The sequence below is a fragment of the Myxocyprinus asiaticus genome, chromosome 19, assembly GCF_019703515.2.
Source record: "Myxocyprinus asiaticus isolate MX2 ecotype Aquarium Trade chromosome 19, UBuf_Myxa_2, whole genome shotgun sequence".
Taxonomy (NCBI): Eukaryota; Metazoa; Chordata; class Actinopteri; order Cypriniformes; family Catostomidae; genus Myxocyprinus; species Myxocyprinus asiaticus.
The window spans coordinates 27,091,074-27,112,639 of record NC_059362.1 but is presented as its reverse complement, the minus strand read 5'-3'; the positions used below and the strand labels follow the sequence as shown (position 1 = coordinate 27,112,639).

The 21,566-nt window shown below is 40.7% G+C and overlaps 1 protein-coding gene across 2 annotated transcripts in view; it reads left to right on the top strand.

The window, feature by feature from the left end:
- Positions 1–21,566, top strand: part of LOC127409851 (proline-rich membrane anchor 1-like) — a 131,870-nt gene that overhangs the window by 66,217 nt on the left and 44,087 nt on the right. For both annotated transcript variants that reach the window (XM_051644750.1, XM_051644749.1), the window contains one exon: positions 9,632–9,764. In XM_051644750.1, the coding sequence (XP_051500710.1) occupies positions 9,632–9,764 (133 nt within the window). The remainder of the gene's footprint in view (positions 1–9,631; positions 9,765–21,566) is intronic.

The following is a 21,566-nucleotide window of genomic DNA, read 5'->3' as shown; positions in this document are numbered from 1 at the left end:
GAGATGCCAAGCAAAAATTGCCAAAACAAGCGATCAAGAGGAGAACAACAACAATTTAAGTGTTACTTGGAGTAAAAATGTATTTCAGGCTCAACTTTGTTGGCTGTCATAACAACTCAGAATAATTAATGATATCAATGTTAACAAACTAACCATCACTTCATATCATCTACACACTCAGGTGAGGCACTGTCTAAGAAAAAAAAAAAAACGGTCATCTCAACTCTGTGAAGTACTGGCATGTTTTTTGACAATTATTACAAATACCTTAAACATTACATTACCCACTAAGAATAAATGCTTTTGCGAGTGAAAACACTGAAGACCAAAAATGGAAAACAGTCGAATTGTGGAACACTTCCGTGTTCAGGAAAAAGGTGGATACAAGCTCTCGCGCACGAAGAAACCTCTGCCGCGTGAACAACTTTTAATTTTTGTGGGGTGGGCTCTTGCTATTTTGTCTGTAACCTCAAATATCATTGGTTATTCCCTTTTTCCGGAAATCAGTTGTGATTGGCTCCCTTTTATTACGAAGAACCATAACAAACTCACCGGTTCTTCGTGAGACATGACTTCATCAAGGGACCCTCTGCATGTGAGTCATTACTTTACTTGTTGCTCTTTTTTTTTTCATTTAACAGGGCTGATTTTTACTATATAATGTTTATATTTGCCAGACACTTTAAAAACAGTAAGTTTACTACAGTTTACTAGCTAGCTGTTGCATTCTTGTGATGTTAGGTAGAACTACATAGAACAATTTATCTTTTATAAATTGTATTACTCCAGTAATGAGACTCTAGTAATAAGTGGCAAATCGATTCAGCAAGATGGCTGATTAACAGGGGAGGTATGTGCAGAGAACATAGGCTGCTGGTTATTCTACATTTAAGTTTAACATTATTCGTTTTGAATGGTCATCTACTTGATCCTGTCCTTTGATCCTAAAACACCTTGTTACATGTACTGTAGTATCTTGGGTCATGTTTGTCTTAGGCATATACTGTATTTCAATTAGCCAATATTTACTATTAATTTCTCTCACCATTTTATACCATATACTGTACATGTTGTGTACTTCCACTTAGTTTTCTATGTTGGGCCTAAAAATAGTTTCTCTTTTCATGCATGTTAGGCTAAGTTGCAGGATCCTACTAGGCATGTTGTTTCCCTTTTACACAGTGTTCTAGCTAATGACTCTAGCTCAATATCTCAGACTGGTAAGTAAATTGTGTTGAGTGGCAAGTCATTAAATTAAATATTGCACTTCTGTATCACATTGGAATGTCATAATTATCATTGACCACAATAATATGTTTTATTGCTTTATGTGTAGTATAAGGCCACAAGGGCTTCAGGTTTTTTAAACAGTTTTGAGTTGTTTTTACAGATGAAGAGCAGGTTCAGTGAGAGCCAGTCAAGAGATACAGCTGCTGGCGACACATAAACTCCATGTAATCCAGATCAAGTGGAGTTTTCAAAAGTTGCTCCAAAAGATGGCGCTTCAGAATGTGCTGCAGAATAAAGAACAAAATATAACTGAAACGAGCAACAAACATTACAAAGTAATAAGTGATCATAACCCTTAAATGTTTTTTGTTATCTATAGGGGCAACAGATATTTGAGAGTCTGGGAGGAGGGACTGTAAGTGAGCCTAATATCTTACAAAAATATTCAAAAGAGATCTGCAATTACTCAGGTCAAGTGACTTGGAATAAAAGCTCTGGCATTACTTCACCATCTTTATCTAGCATCGTGGCATACTGTGAGAAGGCCACAGACCTTGAAATAAATAGTTATATCTTTTACATGTTATTTTCATGGGAGAAACTGTAAGATTAAAAATAAAAACTGTGGGGGGCCTGGGTAGCTCAGTGAGTAAAGACACTGACTACCACCCCTGGAGTCACGAGTTCAAATCCAGGGCGTGCTGAGTGACTCCAGCCAGGTCTCCTAAGCAACCAAATTGGCCCGGTTGCTAGGGAGGGTAGAGTCACACGGCGAGGCTCATACCATTACTGTCTGGGGAAGCCCAGCTCACGGCTCAACATCTACCGGCAGTGAGTCTCCTGGCCTATGAAGATCTAAAAAAACGCCATCTTGCAATGGGTGGGCTGGAGCCCGGAAGAGAATTGCCAGCTCTTCCGGAGCATGGAGTTTGAGAGGACCGACCGCCCGTTTGCCTTCGCCCAGCGGCTCCGAGACGCCTGCCGAAGATGGCTGCTGGCAGGGGACCGCGACATCGAGGGAGTCATCAATCAGGTGGTACTGGAGCAGCTGACACATCGACTACCGAAAGGGACGGTGGAGTGGGTCCAGTGCCACCGCCCGGCGTCGCTGGAGGAGGCTGTCCGGCTCGCGGAGGACCACTTGGCGGCATTCCCGAGGGCGGAAGAGCCCTCCTACACTCTCTCTCCTCCCCCTCACATCTTCCCCCTGACTCTGCTCTCTCTCCAGGGCCAGTTCCTGCCCCGCGCAGGTGGGGAGGACCGCCACCGAGACCAGTTCCCCGGGCGAGGGGAGCACCCCCCTCGACTCCTATGATGCCCCGCCACTCTCCCCCTCAGGTGGGGGTGTCTGCCGATGCAGGTGCGGGCGTAGCGCCTGGGCCAGTCTACTGGAGTTGCAGAGATCTGGGACACTTCCGAGATCAGTGCCCTGTGATAGAGCTGGGGACAGAGGTTCGGGTCTATGACATTCCGCAGGCTGCCCCCGACCAGGTACCAGATTCCGGTAAGTGTCAGGGGGGGTACTCACCAAGCATTGATTGATACAGGTTGTAATCAAACCACTATCCACCAACGCTTGGTTCAACATGATGCTTTGGGCACAACTAAAATGGTGAGGGTGAAGTGTGTGCATGGGGATATTCAGTGGGTACTTGTGATTAAATTCCGGGGGAAAAAGCATAGACTGGAGGCTGCGGTTAGTTCCCGCCTCACCCATCCGCTGATTTTGGGGACTGATTGGCCTGATTTTAGAAATCTATTGGAAGGTATTTGCGTGGATGTGTCCTGCACTAAAGTAAGGAGATGTGAAATGTGCAATGCTCTGGCAGGGGAGGCGGAGTCGGGCCATCCTCGTCAGCTCCACGTCAGAACGACATGAGGGGTGGAGAGGCTACAGCCCTTCCCATCCTCAGGGGATTTCCCAAAGTGGATTTCCCTTTGGAGCAATCATGAGACGAAACCCTCAAGCACGCCTTTGACCAAGTGAGAGTGATCGATGGTCAACAACTCCAGCCGAACGTCGCACTTTCATATCCCTATTTTGCAATTATAAACGAGCGGTTGTATAGAGTGACGCAGGACGCTCAAACAAAAGAAGATACAACCCAGCTCTTGATACCGCGGAGCCGTCGGGAAATGGTGTTCCAGGTGGCTCATTATAATCCCATGGCAGGTCACTTAGGGGAAAGAAAAACACTGAACTGTCTAATAGCCCGTTTTTATTGGCCGAGCATTGGCGGCGATGTCTGCAGGTGGTGTGCGGCACGCCACGAATGTCAGCTGGTAAATCCACCGGCCACCCAAAAAGCACCATTGCGCCCCCTTCCGTTGATCGAGGTCCCCTTCGAAAGAATTGGAATGGACCTCGTCGGGCCATTAGAACGGTCAGCACGCGGACATCGCTTTGTATTGGTCCTAGCAGACTATGCGACTTGATATCTGGAAGCAGTGCCTCTACGCAACATCTCAGCACGCAGTGTAGCGGAGGCGCTCTTCAAAATAATCTCCCAGGTGGGGATTCCGAAAGAAATCCTCACCAATCAAGGCACAACATTTATGTCACGGACACTACGCAAGCTGTACGAGTTATTGGGCATTAAATCGGTTCACACCAGCGTGTACCATCCACAAACAGATGGCCTGGTGGAACGATTTAATAAAACTCTTAAAAATATGATTCATAAGTTCATGCACGAGGATGCTAGAAATTGGGATAAGTGGCTCGACCCCCTGTTGTTCGCAGTACGGGAGGTCCCGCAAGCCTCCACTGGGATTTCCTCATTCGAGCTGCTGTATGGGCGGCGCCCGCGCAGTGTGCTTGATGTCTTGCGGGAAGCCTGGGAGGTGGGACCTTCAAATAGTAAGAATGAAATTCAGTACGTTCTTGATCTTAGAGCAAAACTCCACACTTTGGGGCAGCTAACACAGGAGAATTTGCTCCAAGCTCAAGAACGGCAGCGCCGACTATATGACAGGGGAACTCAGCTAAGGGAATTTGCATCGAGAGATAAAGTGCTTGTATTGCTTCCCACATCGAGCTCTAAATTACTCGCCAAGTGGCAAGGACCCTTTGAGGTCACACGATGATGAGGTTAAACGAACCGATAGAGGGGGCGCACATCAAATATACCACCTCAACCTCCTGAAATTGTGGAGGGAGGCGGTCCCTGTGACGTTGGCTACGGTAGTTCCGGAGAGAGCGGAGCTCGGGTCAGAGGTGAAATCAAAACATAATCATTTCACCCCGGTCACTTGCGGAGACCACCTCTCACCGAGTCAACTCGCAGAGGTTGCCAGGTTGCAACAGGAGTTCGTGGAGATGTTCGCCCCTCTACCGGGACGTACAAACCTCATTCAGCACCACATTGAGACCGAGCCGGGGGTCGTGGTACGTTGCCACCCCTACCGATTACCCGAGCACAAAAAGAAAATTGTTCAGGAAGAATTGGATGCAATGCTCGATATGGGGGTAATAGAAGAATCCCACAGTGATTGGTCCAACCCGGTTGTTCTAGTGCCTAAGAGCGATGGGTCTGTATGGTTCTGTGTGGATTATAGAAAAGTCAACGCGGTGTCTAAATTTGACGCGTATCCAATGCCTCATGTTGATGAGTTGCTCAATCGGTTAGGCACTGCACAATTTTATTTGACATTGGATTTGACGAAGGGTTATTTGCAGATCTCCTTGACACCAATTTCCCGTGAAAAAACAGCCTTCTCCACACCGTTTGGATTACACCAATTTGTGACACTTCCGTTCGGCTTGTTTGGGGCCCCGGCTACGTTTCAGCATCTCATGGACCGAATCCTCAGACCGCATTCAACTTACGCTGCTGCCTATTTAGATGACATCATCATTTACAGCAATGATTGGCAGCGGCACATGCAGCATCTGAGGGTGTTTCTGAGTTCGCTGCGATGAGCTGGACTCATGGCAAACCCAAAGAAGTGCGCGATTGGACGGGTGGAGGTATGGTATTTGGGGTTCCACTTGGGCCACGGGCAGGTGCGTCCCCAAATTGATAAGACTGTGGTGATTGCGACCTTCCCGAGGCCCAAGACCAAAAAGGGGGTGAGCTGGCTATTATAGGAGATTCGTACCTAATTATTCAGACGTCACCAGCCTGCTGACTGATCTCACTAAAAAGGGAGCTCCAGACCCGGTCCAGTGGACGGAGCAGTGTCAGCAGGTGTTCACGCAAGTTAAAGCCGCACTTTGCAGGGGGCCTATTTTTCATTCACCCGATTTCTCTCTCCCTTTTGTCTTACAGACGGACACTTCAGACAGGGGGGTTGGGCGCCATACTCTTGCAGGTAGTGGAGGGGGAGGAGCGCCCGGTGCTGTACATTAGCCGCAAGCTCTCATTGAGGGATACTAAGTACAGCACCATGGAAAAAGAATGCCTTGCCATCAAGTGGGCGGTCCTCACTCTCCGATACTACCTGTTGGGGTGGGCCTTCACCCTCTGTTCGGATCACGCCCCACTCCAATGGCTCCACCGCATGAAAGACACCAATGCGCGGATCACCCGTTGGTATCTGGCTCTTCAGCCATTTAAGTTCAAGGTGGTCCACAGACCAGGAGCGCAGATGGCTGCCGCAGATTTCCTTTCCAGAAATGGGGGGGGGGAGTGGTAGGCAGGCCGGATGCCTCCAGAGAGAGAGAAAGCGGTAAGGGCCCTTGCACCTGAGCTAAATTATGTCTAACACCTGTCTCTAATTACAGTGAGCATGGGGAGAGCGGTATAAAAGAGCCACACCACCAGCAGACCAGAGAGAGAGAGTCTGGGCCTTGAAGCTCTTTGTGAAGCTACAGTGTTATAGTGAAGCTAAAGTGTTATTGTGAAGCTAAAAATGTTATTGTGAAGCTAGAATCTTACTGTGAAGCTAAAGAGTATTGTGAGAGCGTGAAGTTGAGGTGTTGTGGCAACCCTGTAACTCCATTAAAGACCCTTACCTGAGTGAAAGAAACCTGGTTCCCCGTGTCCTCCCTTGCAAAAACCTTTACACGGACTTTAGTTAGATCCATTGTGCGCACTGCCTTTTTAATATGGCGGGGTTTATATACACGTCGCTGCTGATTGGTTAACACCTCTGACACACCCACCAAATGAGAGAAAACGTACCTCAAAGCCTGTTGCACACCATTTCGAGGAAACATGTCATTCAACCTGGAAACCGTAGCAAAGCGGTTCACACCATTTGGAGATTGAATGTGCCCCAGGTGAGTTTGTTTTGGTTTTTCATAATAAAAGGGAGCCAATCACAACTAACATCCTGGAAAAGGGACTAGCCAATGATATTTGAGGTTACACACAAAACAGCAAGAGCCCGCCCCATGACTAACAAAATTAAAAGGTGTTTGCACAAGCAAATTTAGAAGAATGATTTTGCTCGCGCAGAGGTTTCTTTGAAACCTTCTTTCGAAGGTTTAAAATGAGCGCGCGGGTTCTTCCCATTTCCTCGTGCGGCAGTGAACTACTGCGCATGAGTGTCAGTGCGTAAGAGGGTTTAAGAGGGAGTTCTTCCTTTTTCCTTGCGTTGCTTTAATCTATCACGCGTGTGAGCGTCAGTAACGTGTGTGGATTATTGCCATTGATTTGCCGTCATAGTTTTCCAGTGGACTTTTTTAATTATAGGATCAAATGGGCAGATTAAATTCATATCAAACTTTATTGGCAAGATAAACTGAATGCTGAAGTTTAATTTGCTGAAATAAAAAATCTCAAAACTATTATTTTCTCTAGCTGCCATTCAGTCTCTATCGTGCGTACGCTGGATCTTTCTCGTGTGGTTTTGCTTTGACACTGAAGTCCTGGTTCAGATGACAGTGAGTGAGCGATTTTGTGAGATGCGAAGAGATATTGCAACTTTCCTGCATCTCTCCAGATATTATTTTGCAGAGATGTGTCACTTCTTTTTAAATGAATGGGAGAAATTGGAATGCCCAGCCAAGATGCCCTGAGCGCCCAACGGTCAAAGAACGTAGAAAGGAAGTCCCGCTTTACAGTTAAAAGAGCCAATCACCTTTTTAGATACAGACATCGCCTGTCAATCAACTCTTGAACACACATGCGCATAAGCTATACAAGCCTGGAAAAGTGCGTATTTTAGCTTAATATAATGTTAAGAATCACAATGTACGATTCCAGTATTGTCAGATTTTATTGCTGATTTGAAATATGTTCTTTGTTGGCAAACCGTTTTTGAGATTTTGGTCTTTCGCCATTCAAGTAGATAGGAGATGCACTGGCATGACTGGAAATAGCCTCCTGAGAGCTTTCCAAAGATGGCCGACAGTGAAATGACTTGCTAGAAAGAATTTGATCTCTCCCACACCTCGCTGAACACTTGTGGGTGAAGTCTCAATTCTCTGTACAGTTATTTCACTCCCGTGTTTATTATACCCAGGACATGCGTCGCTGTAATGAATAAGCATGCACTGCTCCACACAATCAGTTTCTGTGCTAGGACGTGCAGTCGAGTCGAGCATGTACCTCCTGGAAATTTAGACATGGCAATTTTATCCACACGAAGTGTGGAAAAACATTAGTGAAGTTTCAGGAAGTGCAAAAAATGGAGACTGCATTTATTGTGTAATTTTTTTAACATGCTAAACAGTCAACTATTAATTGCAAAAATTTACATGTGAAATTTCCCAGCCCTTTTTTTTTTTTACAACGTGGAAGCATATTACAGAAGTAATGTATATAAGCGGGTACTCGTAGTACTCCTCGTTGCATTTTTCAGTGTGAACACACTAATCACTCTACTTAAATTACAAAATGGCCTAGATTAGTGCAGAAGTATGCGATTTGGGCAATGCTATGTTTACCTGAACTCAGCCGCAGCCCGTGCATTTTAAGTCTCGGCCTTCAGTGCGATTCATGCCATTAAGAAAACACAGTTTCACAATGAATAAGACACCATATACCTATCATGCATTACGTGGCAGTCAACTAATAATACCAACTGGCATTTTAAAAACACGTCAACGCACGAAAGCCAGAATCAAGGAGGTCTAATACCAAGAAAAAGCTCTCTAATAATATTTACGATTTAAATTTTGCTTGCAATAAATTTTGTTTCGTCAGGGCACACGGTTACTTTTCAAAACTTGATCTGACACTGAATGCTCAAGCAGCCTAATTTACACTTAGAAAACTCCTGATGTTGCTATAACAATGCAAAAAGCACTTATCAATTTGCTTGAAGTGAAAATCAGTCCTTCTTTCCTGTTTAATTAATCAATCGCACGATCATGCAGAACATCTCAGGTTTTTAAATCCATAAGGATCTCTTTAAGAAAGGCAATAACAGCAGTGATGACAGCTGACTCGTCAGCTTCTCGCGTTCTTCGCTTTCAAATTACGTACATCACTTAAAGCGTGATTGTGTCACTCAAGGCCAGCTAGAAGGGCTGGACTGGGACATATCCTAAAGACCACACCCACAAGAACAAATATATCAATCTGATTGGCTGATGAATCTGACAATCTGACTTTAGATGCCTATTCACTGCAGTGTTGAGGGATTCTGTGGTAATTCTGAAGGCCTGACGGAGTGGAGCTCAGACTCACGCGCTGCTTCGGCTAAGGAGCATGGTTTCGGGCATGCAATTTGTGAAAAAGCTGTCACACTTTGCTTGTAAGCATCGAGGAATAAATTATGATTGGATAAACATTTTGTTTTTTGCTATTCGTTTGTATTAGAATTAGGAGTGGAAAGTGATTGAAAATACATAGGCAAAAAGGTCAATCAGAATGAAAGGATGAAAAAATATTTATTTATTAGGCATGTTACACCAGCAGAGAAGGCTTTGCTGGCCCTGAGAAATCGCCACTGCCTGAACTGTATACTGTAATTACATGGAAACTTTCCAAATCTCAGAAATGATACATATGAATCTGTGGCTCAAATCTAAAAGTTATTTACAAAGCCAAGGTAAGAGAGGTATGGTGGTAGAAAGTGAGAGGCTGAGAGCTAGAGAAGTCCCATGTGATCATGAGGGCAATGGACTTGTTAATTAGCCTTCTCCTGTGCATTTTTTGAAGTACCTATAAAACCGTGCTCAGTAAAGCAAGGTGGCTCTATCAGGTCCCAACCAGAGAAAAGTCATCCAAACTTGAAAGTGGTGGGGAAGGTGGAGGACCCTGAAGCACTAATATGTTTCTGGATGAGACAGCTGCTCAGTGGTCCAAATAAAGCGCCTCTTGGATATGGAATGATAAATAGAGTAGAGCAGCAAACTGCAGTCTTATGATTTGGCCATTGAGCTGTATAGGTTTGAGAGACCACACTGACACAGAGTGAGAATGGTAAAAGAAAATTTGATTTGTTCTCTTCCTTGATGTATTTCTTTGTGCTTCACATGGTTTTTAATACTTTGTCTCTCTTCCAGTTGCTCCCTCAACTGTATCCCCCTTAACTCCCTGGAGGAGAGAGATGCAGATCTTGGTCCTGGGGACTGTAAGCTGTGCATCTGTGGTCTTCCTCCTCCTGACTATCATCATTTGCTTCAAGGCCATCAAGAGGTAAGACTATCATTAGGTCTCATTAGCTTTACTTGCCAAATTTATTTATTTCCATATTTCACTTTATCTCTTGCATTTGTTGTTGATTTCCAACCAAAATGTTGTCACCTACTGGAGGATGATGTCACTGAGGAACTGTGCCCGGTTGCATAAAGCACCTTAAGTGTAATTTTCCCTTAAAGGAATAGTTCATCCAAAAATGAAAATTTGCTGATAATTTACCCTCAGGCCATCCAAGATGTATCTGAGTTTCTTTCTTCATCAAAACAGAATTTAAGACTTTTAGGATTTCATTTCAGGCCTCCTTCTCTAAACAATTCAAGTGAATGTACTCCATTTTTTGACGGTCCAAAATGCATATTTAGGGTGCTTCAAAATAATCCACACGACTCCAGTCGACAAATACATTTCTTCTGAACACAATCAATTGATTATTTTGAGAAACAAAATAATACTTATATACTTTTTAACTACAAATGTTAGCTTCCGTACATCTCTGTGATGTGTGCTCATGAGAGGGATGACGTAAGCTCATTGGTAAGGTCACGCGTCACGTGGAGGAGGAGTCAGGAAGCGTGTCATTCTTTACATTTTTTTTTTTTTTATTATTATTATTTGGAAATGATTTTTTATTTTATATTGTTTGAAATTGTTTTGGACTGTTTTGGTTTGTGAATGGCGCTTGGTCTGTGCTCTGTGCAAGTTTCTATTGTAAACAATGACACACTTCCTGCCTCCACGTGACGCGTGACCTTACCAACGAGCTTACGTCATCCCTCTCATGAGCATACGTCACAGAGATGTATGGAAGCAAACATTTGTAGTTAAAAAGTATATAAGTATTGTTTTGTTTCTCAAAATAATCAATCGTTTGCGAGGCCTGAAATGAAATCCTAAAAGTCTTAAATTCTGTTTTGATGAAGAAATATACATCTTGGATGGCCTGAGAGTGAGAAAATTATCAGCAAATTTTCATTTTTGGGTGAACTATTCCTGTAATATACAGAATTAACACATACATGATGGCGACATGAAAATGCACTGCATAGTTGCAATAACACATTGTATTCATGCTATTATTCATCAAGTCACATGGACATCATCCTCCACAGCATATACAAAAAAAAAAAAATAAAATAAACAGATGTTTATGTTAAATAAAATGTAATAATTAATGTGTTGAACTTTTTTAATATAATATTTAGCAAATATTGGCTGTATTTCACAACCTAGTGTGCCCCTTCCTTGACAGTATGTTTGGGCATAATAGGGGCGTTCACTGCCTGTCTTCAGAATTTAGTATTGCCATTAAAATGATCTTCTTTTCTTTTCTTTTTTTTCTTTTTTATCATAGACTTTTAACTTTATCTCAACACAACATTCAATTATGCCTCAACACAACAAAGATGCCTCAAAAGATACCTACCTAATTTCTTAAGCTGATGTTGACTTAGTTTTATAAAGCACCTCACAAGCCTATGAAGAACCTACCATTAGCGTTTTGTCTTTATCAACTTCATTTGTCCTTAATATAACATGATAACAAGTCAATAAGATGATATCTCCATTTCTAGTTTAAAGAGCGGTCTGTTATTGTATGAAACATGAATTGTGAATTTTGTCATTTTAGTTTAAATGACATTATAGGCTGTCGCCTTTCTATGTTAAGAAAAACATAGACAGTGATTTATTATTAGGAAACAGGGATGTGTTTTGTACTGCTGGTGCTGTTTGAGGTGAAGTAGAAGGCATAAGCACTGCGTGGTGTGTCAGCCTTAAGCTGCTCTTGTGGGTTTGGTACGAGTGACATGCTGTCAAGGGAACAGCTGAGCTGAGTGGCCTGTCAAATCAGCTGCAGACTTTGGAAATTGCCTCAGACAGTCCAAATCACTCACACAGCTAGAAAGAGAAAGGCTCACTGACTCTCTTTGATATACCCTGGGCTACATTATTATGAGACATAGATGTAGCTGAAATGTTTATGAATTTTTTGTTGAATTAAAATATTTTTGTAGCCTGATAGAAGAGTTTAGGTAGACCTTTAATATATGCTGTCATTTGACAGTGTATCACTTTTAGTGTAGTAGTCACTGCTAACTTTCACTCTTTTTCTTCCTTGTATATTATTTTAAACATTTTAGTTTTTTTTAATGTTGATTGTAAAATATATTAAAGGGATGGTGCAGCAAAACATTTAAATTCTCTCATCATTTACTCACCCTCATGCTATCCCAGATGTGTCTGACTTTCTTTCTTCTGCAAAACACAAACAAAGATTTTTAGAAGAATATCTCAGCTCTGTAGGTCCATACAATGCAAGTGAATGGTGACCAGAACTTTGAAGGTCCAAAAAGCACATAAAGGCCACATAAAAGTAATTCATAAGACTCCAGTGGTTAAATACATGTCTTCAGAAGCTATATGATAGGTGTGGGTGGGAAACGTATAAATATTTAAGTCCTTTTTTTTTAAACAATAAATCTCCACTTTCACTTTCAAAAGCAAAAGTGAAAGTGGAGATTTATAGAAAAAATGAAAGTGGAGATTTAAAGTAAAAAGGACTTTAATATTGATCTGTTTCTCACCCATCCCTATCATATCACTTATGAAGATATGGATTTAACCACTGGAGTCTTATGGATTACTTCTATGTGGCCTTTATGTGATTTTTGGGTCTGATCACCCACCTGTTCACTTGCATTGTAAGGACCAGCAGAACTGAGATATTCTTTGTTTGTGTTCTGCAGAAGAAAGAAAGTCAATCACATCTGGGATGGCATAAGGGTGAGTAAATAATAAGAGAATTTTCATTTTTGGGTGAACTATCCCTTTAAAGATAAACAACAATTAAAAAAAATGAGTTCACATTTGGGTCATAAGTGAATGTGTTTTGTATATGAAGGTTAGCTTGTAAGGACACTGGTTTCAGACAGTCATGTTTAATGATCTAAAATAAATTCAAGTTAGCTTTTGAAATAACAAAGCTAATATTTAGTAACTACAATGGTTGTCTCTTGGTAGAAAAAGAGTCATACGTTGAATAAAATTAAAAACAGGGCATTTAAAATGAATTACTACTTTCAGTCACTCCATCAGATGCCATTTTTATTCTTTCCCTCAACCACTGAATTGCATATATAACATTTTGGGATATCAAAAGCAGCGAAGGACCAGAAGAAGGCATCTTAGTAGACAGGATGTGAAGTAAACATTGGATTCGGACGTGACTTTATGCCTTCTCTGTATATAGCCTGTGAAGACGGCTTTTCTTAGCTTTCGGACACAGCCATTATCTCTCATATTTCCAGGGTTGGGGAGTAACGGAATACATGTAACTGGATTACGTATTTAAAATACAAAATGTAAGTAACTGTATTCCACTACAGTTACAATTAAAATCATTGGTAATTAGAATACAGTTACATTCAAAAAGTATTTTGATTACTGAAGCGATTACTTTGCATTTTATTGTCATTTGTTTCATTTAATATTTAGTCCTTTCAGATGGAAAACATTTATACATATAAATAATGCGATCCAAAGTGCATTTGAACAGCAGTGAAACACTTTCTTATGATGTGTTACATTCATACGAGCAGACAGAGAAGTAAGTTTGAAGTAAGTTTGGAGCAGAAGAAATAGAAATAAACCTTGTGTAAATTGTCAGCTTTACGCTAAGCTAAAATGCTATTTCTAGCCATTTTAGCACGTTACCAGGCACGATCATATTTTTTTATCAAGAAAATTCACGTTGGATCATAATTTCTTTTCTTCTATTAAGACCTTTGATATTAGGGCAAAAATCTTATTCTTGATAATCATTTTTTTTATTGTTTTCCTGTAAAAATATATAAAAATCCTTAAAACAAGAATTTGATTTATCTTGTTTTAGAAACAACACTGCATAAGATATTTAGGTTTTTCAGAGAATGTATTTTTAACATGTGTATTTTGTCTTACCGTACTGGCAGAGTTTTAATAGTCAAAACAAGTGAAAAAATGTACCAGTGCTGAAGAAGTAATCCAAAGTATTTAGAATACTTTACTGACCTTGAGTAATCTAACGGAATACGTAATAAATTACATTTTACAGCATGTATTCTGTAATCTGTAGTGAAATACATTTAAAAAGTAACCCTCCCAACCCTGCATATATCCTTGTTTGATCCCAAGAAACGTAATTCATGTACTAACCGTCAGTTTACTACATTTGGTCTGGTTCATGTCATCTTGACGTTACTTTCATTAAATTGATTCAATTCAGATTTTCCAGTGAAACTATTGGGGGTGGTATCCAAGCTGTTCTTGTTAAAACATTCCAGTCTTCTGGAAATTAATCTTTTATTTTATAAAAGCTGGGAAACATCCCCTCCTGGCTATTAAACGAAGACTTGTTATTACCTCTCTGTTTTGGAATCATTTCACTTGGTGAATTTGTGTGTTACACATTGCCTCTTTTTGCCTGAGAACTTGGTATAAGGAAAGCAATTCCCAAAGGAAACCCCAGCTGGCAGTTATTTCCCCGCTAATGAGCTTGCCCATTCTGCCAAAATGAAGAGAGAGACATGTTTAATGCCTTCCTTTATGTATATGTGAATACATCATTTAGCTATGCCCAATGACCGATGCACCGCAAATGGTGCTTCTTCAAACAATCGCTAAAATGTCCAAGTGAAGGCTCGTATTATTACCCCAATCATTGCTTTATGGCTCCTGCATGCGGAAGCCTGGTGTGGCTCACTTATTGTAATTAGTTTAATGGAATTAGAGGCACTGGAGGGGAAAGCTAAAGCAGATTGGTTGAACAGTTGCACAGTGCAAATAGTGAAGAATGTGTCTTAGAGGACAAAAATGCAGTGCTTTATGATTTTTGACCGCTGTAAATGAATGATAAAATATAATTCTTTTTCCGATTAACATTTTTTATTGACTCATACAGATAACAAAGAAAAAAGAAACATATACACACTGAATCAACATTTAACCCCCACTATTACCCCACCCCCTCCCCAATCACCAACCCCACCCTGACCCTCAGTGAACATCCCTGTGGTCACATAAAAGTATACACACACACACACACACACACACACAAATATTTATATGTATATATATATATATATATATATATATATATATATATATATATATATATATATATATATATAAAATAATAATCATAAACATTTAAAACTATGCTTCTCTCTCCACAGCCCCTCCCCGAGAGTACCCCAAAAATGCCAAATAACTGCCCCATTTCCCATCAAATGAATCCCAGATCCCCAGCCTTCTACATGACACCTCTTCAAAAGCTGCCACCCTCCCCATCTCCATGCACCACTCCCGAAATGAGGGCGCTCCAGCCGACTTCCATCATAACACTGGTCAGGAACCAATTTTTTATGTGTTTATCCCCTATATTGATGACCGCCCAATCGCCTAAAATACAGAGTCTGGGGTAAAATGAAATTTGAGTGCCCAATACGTCACACATAAAACTCTGAACCTTCAACCAAAATTCTTGGATCTAAACACACCACCAAAAAACATGGGTTGTGTCTCCATCTTCTGATTGGCATTGCCAGCAGGTGGGTGTGTCTTTAAGACCAAGCCGATACAATCTAGAGGGGGTCCAATAGAATCTATGTAAAATCTTGAACTGCATAAGGTGCACCCTTGCATCTCTAGATACAGACTTGACGTTTTTTAGGATCCTAGCCCACACTCCCTCCTCCAATACCAAGTTTAAATCTTTCTCCCATAATCTCTTGATAGAAGTTAAAGCTCCATCCCCCAGACTCTGAATTAACAGGGAGTAGTACACTGATGCCTCATGACCTTTTCCAAAAGCAGTAATCACCACTTCCAGAGTATCTACCAATTTATGGGGGTCTACTCCCAATAACAGTACAGAGCAGATGGCGCAGCTGTAAATACCTAAAGAACTGAGATCTGGGAATCCCAAAATGTTGAACCAAATTTTCAAAGGATCTCAACACTCCATATTAACCTCCCTCACAATAAACTCTGACCAGCAGAAAGGGGACTTATTAATACATAATTTTGGGTTCAGCCATATGCTCGAGGCAACATTTAAATAAATGTCAGAATTTAACACTCTGGACACTTTTGTCCATACCGAGTGCAAATGCGAGATAACGGGGTGTAACCTAACTTCTCTGATTAGTTTGATAGAAAGGCTTTGCAATGGCGAAATAGGGGCAAGAACTTCCTGTTCGATACAAAACCAGGGAGCGGCTCTCTCAGGTGGAAGCGACCAATGAGCCAAATGTCTGAGACTGAATGCATAATAAAACAAAATCTTGGGTAGGCCTAGCTAACCTTTGTCAATCGACCTATGTAAATTATTGAAATGTAATCTGGGATGCTTACCATTCCAAATGAAGGACTTCGCTATGCTATCAAATTTCTTGAAATAAGAGAGGGGGACATCTACAGGGAGAGATTGTAGCAGGTAGTTGAATTTTGGAATACAATTCATTTTAATAACATTAACCTTCCCAATCATAGATAAATGTAATGAAGCCCACCTGCCCACATCACTCGAAAACCTTTTTATTAATGGGTCAAAATTAACCTTAACTAAATCAACCCAAATACTTAATGCCCTGTTTGGGCCACTGGAAGGCGCCTGGCTGAAAAGCCGTTACTGGGCAGTACACTGTCAGAGCCAAAGCTTTGGATTTAGGCCAGTTTACTCTGTATCCTGACAACGTAGAGAAGGAATTAATAATTCCGTGGAGGCAAGACATAGATCTAGTGGGGTCAGTGACAAATAATAAAATATCATCTGTGTAAAGCAAAAACTTATGTGGCATACCTCCCCAACAACCCCTGGAAAATCATCTTCCTTTCTTATCGCGGCTGCTAATGGGTCCAGGGCAAGACAGAACAATAATGGGAAAAGAGGGCAACCCTGCCAGGTACCCCATCCAGAGTAAAAAAATCTGAAATTAATCCATTTGTTTGTACCGCTGCTACCGGGTGTCCATAAAATAACTTAATCCATCCAATAAAAGTATTCCCGAACCTGTATATTTCCAAAATCGTAAAAAGATAATCCTATTCTACCATATCAAATGCCTTTTCGGCGTCAAGTGAGATGGCAGCGACCGGAGTCTGATCATTCACCACTGACCACATGATATTGATGAAACGCCTGATGTTATCAGAAGAGCTGCGGCCCCAAATAAACCCCACCTGATATATATGTATAAGAGATGTCATAACTTAATTGGTTAGCCAAAATTTTTGACAATATTTTTACATCTAGCTGGATCAGGGAAATTGGACGGTAACTCTTACACTCACTTGGATCTTTGTCCTTTTTAAGAGTCAGACTGATCCGGACTTGTGTCATGGTTGGCAGAAGCTTTCCATTCTTTAATGATTCTGTATATACTTCTAACAAAAGTGGAGCCAGTTCTGTAGCATAAGATCTAAAAAATTCAGCGGCAAATCCGTCTGGCTGGCCTTAATTACCTCGCCAAGTTCCTCTAAGGTTATCTCAGAATCAAGAGAATTTTTTTGCTCAGTTGTCAGTTTAGGGAGTTCCAATGGTTCCACAAATTTTCTAATATCTTCATTAGTAGACAAAGATGTGGAACTATAGAGATCAAGACAGAATTCTTTAAAAGCATTATTAATATCAATGGCCGTGGTAAATATTTTACCACCAGCAGATTTCACTGAGGGAATGTTAGAAAAAGTCACTCTCTGCTTTATATATCTAGCCAAAAGCTTCCCTGCTTTATCCCCCGACTCAAAGTATGACTGTCTTGCCCTGAATATCCAAAACTCCACCTTCCGTGACAAAATAGTATTATATCTGTATTTCAATCGGGTCAATTCTCTGAGGCCATCAGACCACATTCGGTGCTTCAGCTCTGCTTCGGCACTTTTAAAAATCCCTTCCAACTCCACGAGTTCTCGTGCTTTGGATTTTTTGGTGAATGAGGCATACTGTATGATCTGACCCCTAAGCACCGCCTTAAGTGCCTCCCAAGGCACGCCCGCAGAGGATACTGAGGACCAGTTGGTCTCCATATAAACACTGATTTCAGCCTTTAACATTTGTTGAAATTCAGGATTTTTCAAAAGGGATACATTAAAGCACCAACTATATGATTTATTTATAGCGGCATGTGTGTGGCAACACCTCTAAACTCACCAGGGCATCACCTGAAACTAAGATGTTTCCAATTGAGCAATCAACAACAGATGAATTTAGGGACTTAGATATCAAAAAAATCTTATGGACTGATGAAAAACATTTATAGTCCCTACAAGATGGGTTCAAAAGTCTCCAAATATCTGTAAGACCAAGATTTTTACAAATCCTGTGAAGCGTCAGTGTTGCACTAGGGGGCTTACACACTTTTGCTTCACTATGATCAAGGACTGAGTCCACCAATAGATTAAAGTCTCCTCCCAATATTACATCGTGAGGGGTGCCAGTGGCTTGCAACATCCCTTCAAGATCTATAAAAAAGCCCTGATCATCAGTGTTAGGTGCATAAATATTAGCCAAAATCAACCTTTGCCCCTGAATTTCTGCTAAAACTATAATGACTCTTCCTAATTTATCTTTAATCTTTTTCAGACATTTGAATTGTAGATGCTTACTTATCAGTGTAATGACTCCCTTGCTCTTACTTGAGCCAGCACTAAAGAAAACATGTCCACCCTATATCTTCCCAAATTTTTCATCTTCCTGCAGGGAAAGATACATTTCTTGAAGAAACACTTTATCGTATTTCTTATGTTTAAGAAGAGAAATAACCTTCCTTCTTTTTATGGGGTGCCCCAACCCATTCACATTCCACGTGTAGAGAGACAATCCACTCATATTAACATTTGACATTTTGACATATTAGAAAAAATAGATTGTGTGTCAAAAATAAAATGATGAAGATCACATTCCAACATTAGTGCAACAATCAAACCCCAACCTTCCCCCTGAACCAAACAAACAGAAAAAAGAAAAACATGCGCATTAACCCCACGCACGACAGCGCCAACTGGCATCCATCCCTCTAAACTCAAACAGTCCATGTACGCCTACAAGAGCCCCCACAACAACTTTGCCATCGGATTGCTCAAGTCATGCATACAAATTCTTTATAAATTTCTATACAAATTTTGTGACACAGAATTACACAACAGAAAATAATCTATAAAACAAACTCCAGCCAATAGGTGGAATAAACACAAAGAATGTGTAGATTCAGCCACATAACTGTCCTGAAGGTGTGTTCCTCCACAAAACAAGCTCCAGCCGCTAGTGGAACCAGCAAAAAAAAAAAAAAAAAAAGGCCGTTCAGTTTCCTCGGGCAGTCAAGCGAATGTTCAGTGAGCTGGCCCATTCGACTGCTACATGAGTGCAACAAATGACCCAATCACTCCAATGTCCTGCAAGAAATACTCCACAAAACAAACTCCAACCAATAGGAGGCATAAGCACAAAGAACGTGCAGATTCATCCACAACACTGTCCCAAAGGAGTGCTACTACACAACTCCAGCCGCTAGGTGGAACTAGCACAAAAAGAAACAAAAAAGGGCACTCAGTTTCCTCGGACAGTCAAGTGAATGTTCAGTGAGTCAGTCCACTTGGCTGCTACGTGAGTACCACAAAATAACTTACTCAATCCATTGACTTTATGAAGGACATCGCTTGCTGGGGACATGTAAATATTTTGCGACCATCCTTAGCATCTATTCTCAATTTGGCCGGGAACATCAGTGCAAAAGCGACCTTCTGTTGATGTAAGAGTTTCTTGCATTACTTGAATCGATCACGTTTCTCTCTTGTCGAATTCGCAAAGTCTGGGAACAAGAAAATGCTATGGTTCTTCCAAGAAAACCTTCTTTTACACCTCATCTCGCGTAACACAAGATCTTTATCGGATGATCTCAGAAATTTGGCCAGAAATGATTGGGGCCTGTCTCCCTCAGCTGATCGCCGAGCCAGAACCCTGTGACCTCGCTCAATTTACAGCTTATGGCCTGTTATGTTGAGCAGACTCGGGAAGAGCCCGTCCAGGAATTTCACCATATCCTGACCTTCTTTGTCCTCAGGAATTCCAACAATTCGGACATTATTCCGCTGGTTACGGTTCTCCAAGTCCTCCAACTTCTCCCAGACGCGCTCCAAATACACCTTGGTCGTTAGTTGATTAGCAGCTAATTCCCTCTACGATGACTCCAGATAAAAGTAAAAGATATAAATAAATTTTGGCTCCATGGCAATGATCGATCGACGTATTACAGCAAGATCCTCCAAGTCAGCAACGACCTTCTTCAACAATGCCGACATGCTAAACAATTCTCGCCAAATTTCCCTCACTTCTCTGACCAAATTGGCTCACTAGCGGCCTGCTGCTCCGGTGCGTCAGCTTGTGGATGTAAATGTCTTTTAATGTCTCCAGTGCCTGAGGATTTTGAATTCTTTGACATATTGTCTTCCTAGAACAGTTAAGGATCAGGGTGTATCGAATCTCACCGGTTTATGACATAAAAAGTAGTAAAACTAGCAAAGTGCACAGAGCTTGCCGTTCAAACATCCGAACCACGCATGTCGTCACATCTGTGTCAAAATATCATTCTTTTAAGATTTTGAATTTCCTTTTGTTTAGAACTTTTTTATAATAATTTACCTATGCTTCAGTCTGGACAGTACAAGCAAATATAACTTTAATTATCCTTTTTCTTCTGAGGGGGAATAAAGATGCTGTCTTACATAGCTACAGTCAACTCCACTTCCTAAAATAACTTTTTGGGTAAACTATAATCACATTTAAAATGCTAATTAGGCTCACCTTGTGTTGTGTTGTACTCTTAGAAACACAGATGCTTATAAGGTTACATTCTTTCTGCAATACTTACATTCATAACAATACTGCTGTGATCATATAGAATAAGTGCTGGGTAGTAGCAGATTACATGTTATCTGTATAATGTAAACAGATTCCAAAAATCTAGTACTTGTAAATCTAATCTTATTAGATTAAATTATATTTTAAAATACTCATAATCAGACTACAGTTACTTCTTAAGAGATTCCATGATTACATATTAATCAGGCAACGGCAATAAATCGTTCATAATTTACAACCTTCTTTTCTTTTTTACGCACATTATGTAAATATGCACGGATGAATGAAAGAAGTATTGAAGAAAATCTGCTCCGTTCAGCTCTAAAATAAAAATAACTATTATAGGCTTATCATAGTGAATCAAGGTAAGGCAAAAACACTGTTTGGAAAACTGATTTTTGGTGTACTCGCTCATTAATGACATTTTGTTAATTTCTAACAAAAAAAAAACAAAAAAAAAACGTAGCTTTAAATGCATGTTACATCAAACAAACTAGAGCTAGGTCAGAGGTAATCCAAAAGTAAGCAGATTAGTTAACCCAAAAATATAATTCAAGAAATTACATTACTGATTGCAATTTTATTTATGTAATTTAAAATCAGTATTGGATTACAATTCAGAAGTAATCTACCCAGCACTGCATATAATATTGTTTATTTTTACACATCTGTCTTTGTGCACTTTCAAAAAAAGGATGCGTTCTCTTATTGATAAGTCTTTGGGTGTATGAGTTGCATACATGGTTGAGAGTGATAAATGGTTGCCATCTGTAGAAAGTTGAACTTTTCAGAATCAGAATCAGCTTTATTGCCAAGTATGCTTAGACACACAAGGAATTTGTCATGGTGACAGAAGCTTCCAGTGCAAAAGCAAACGAATATACATACATACAAACACATATATT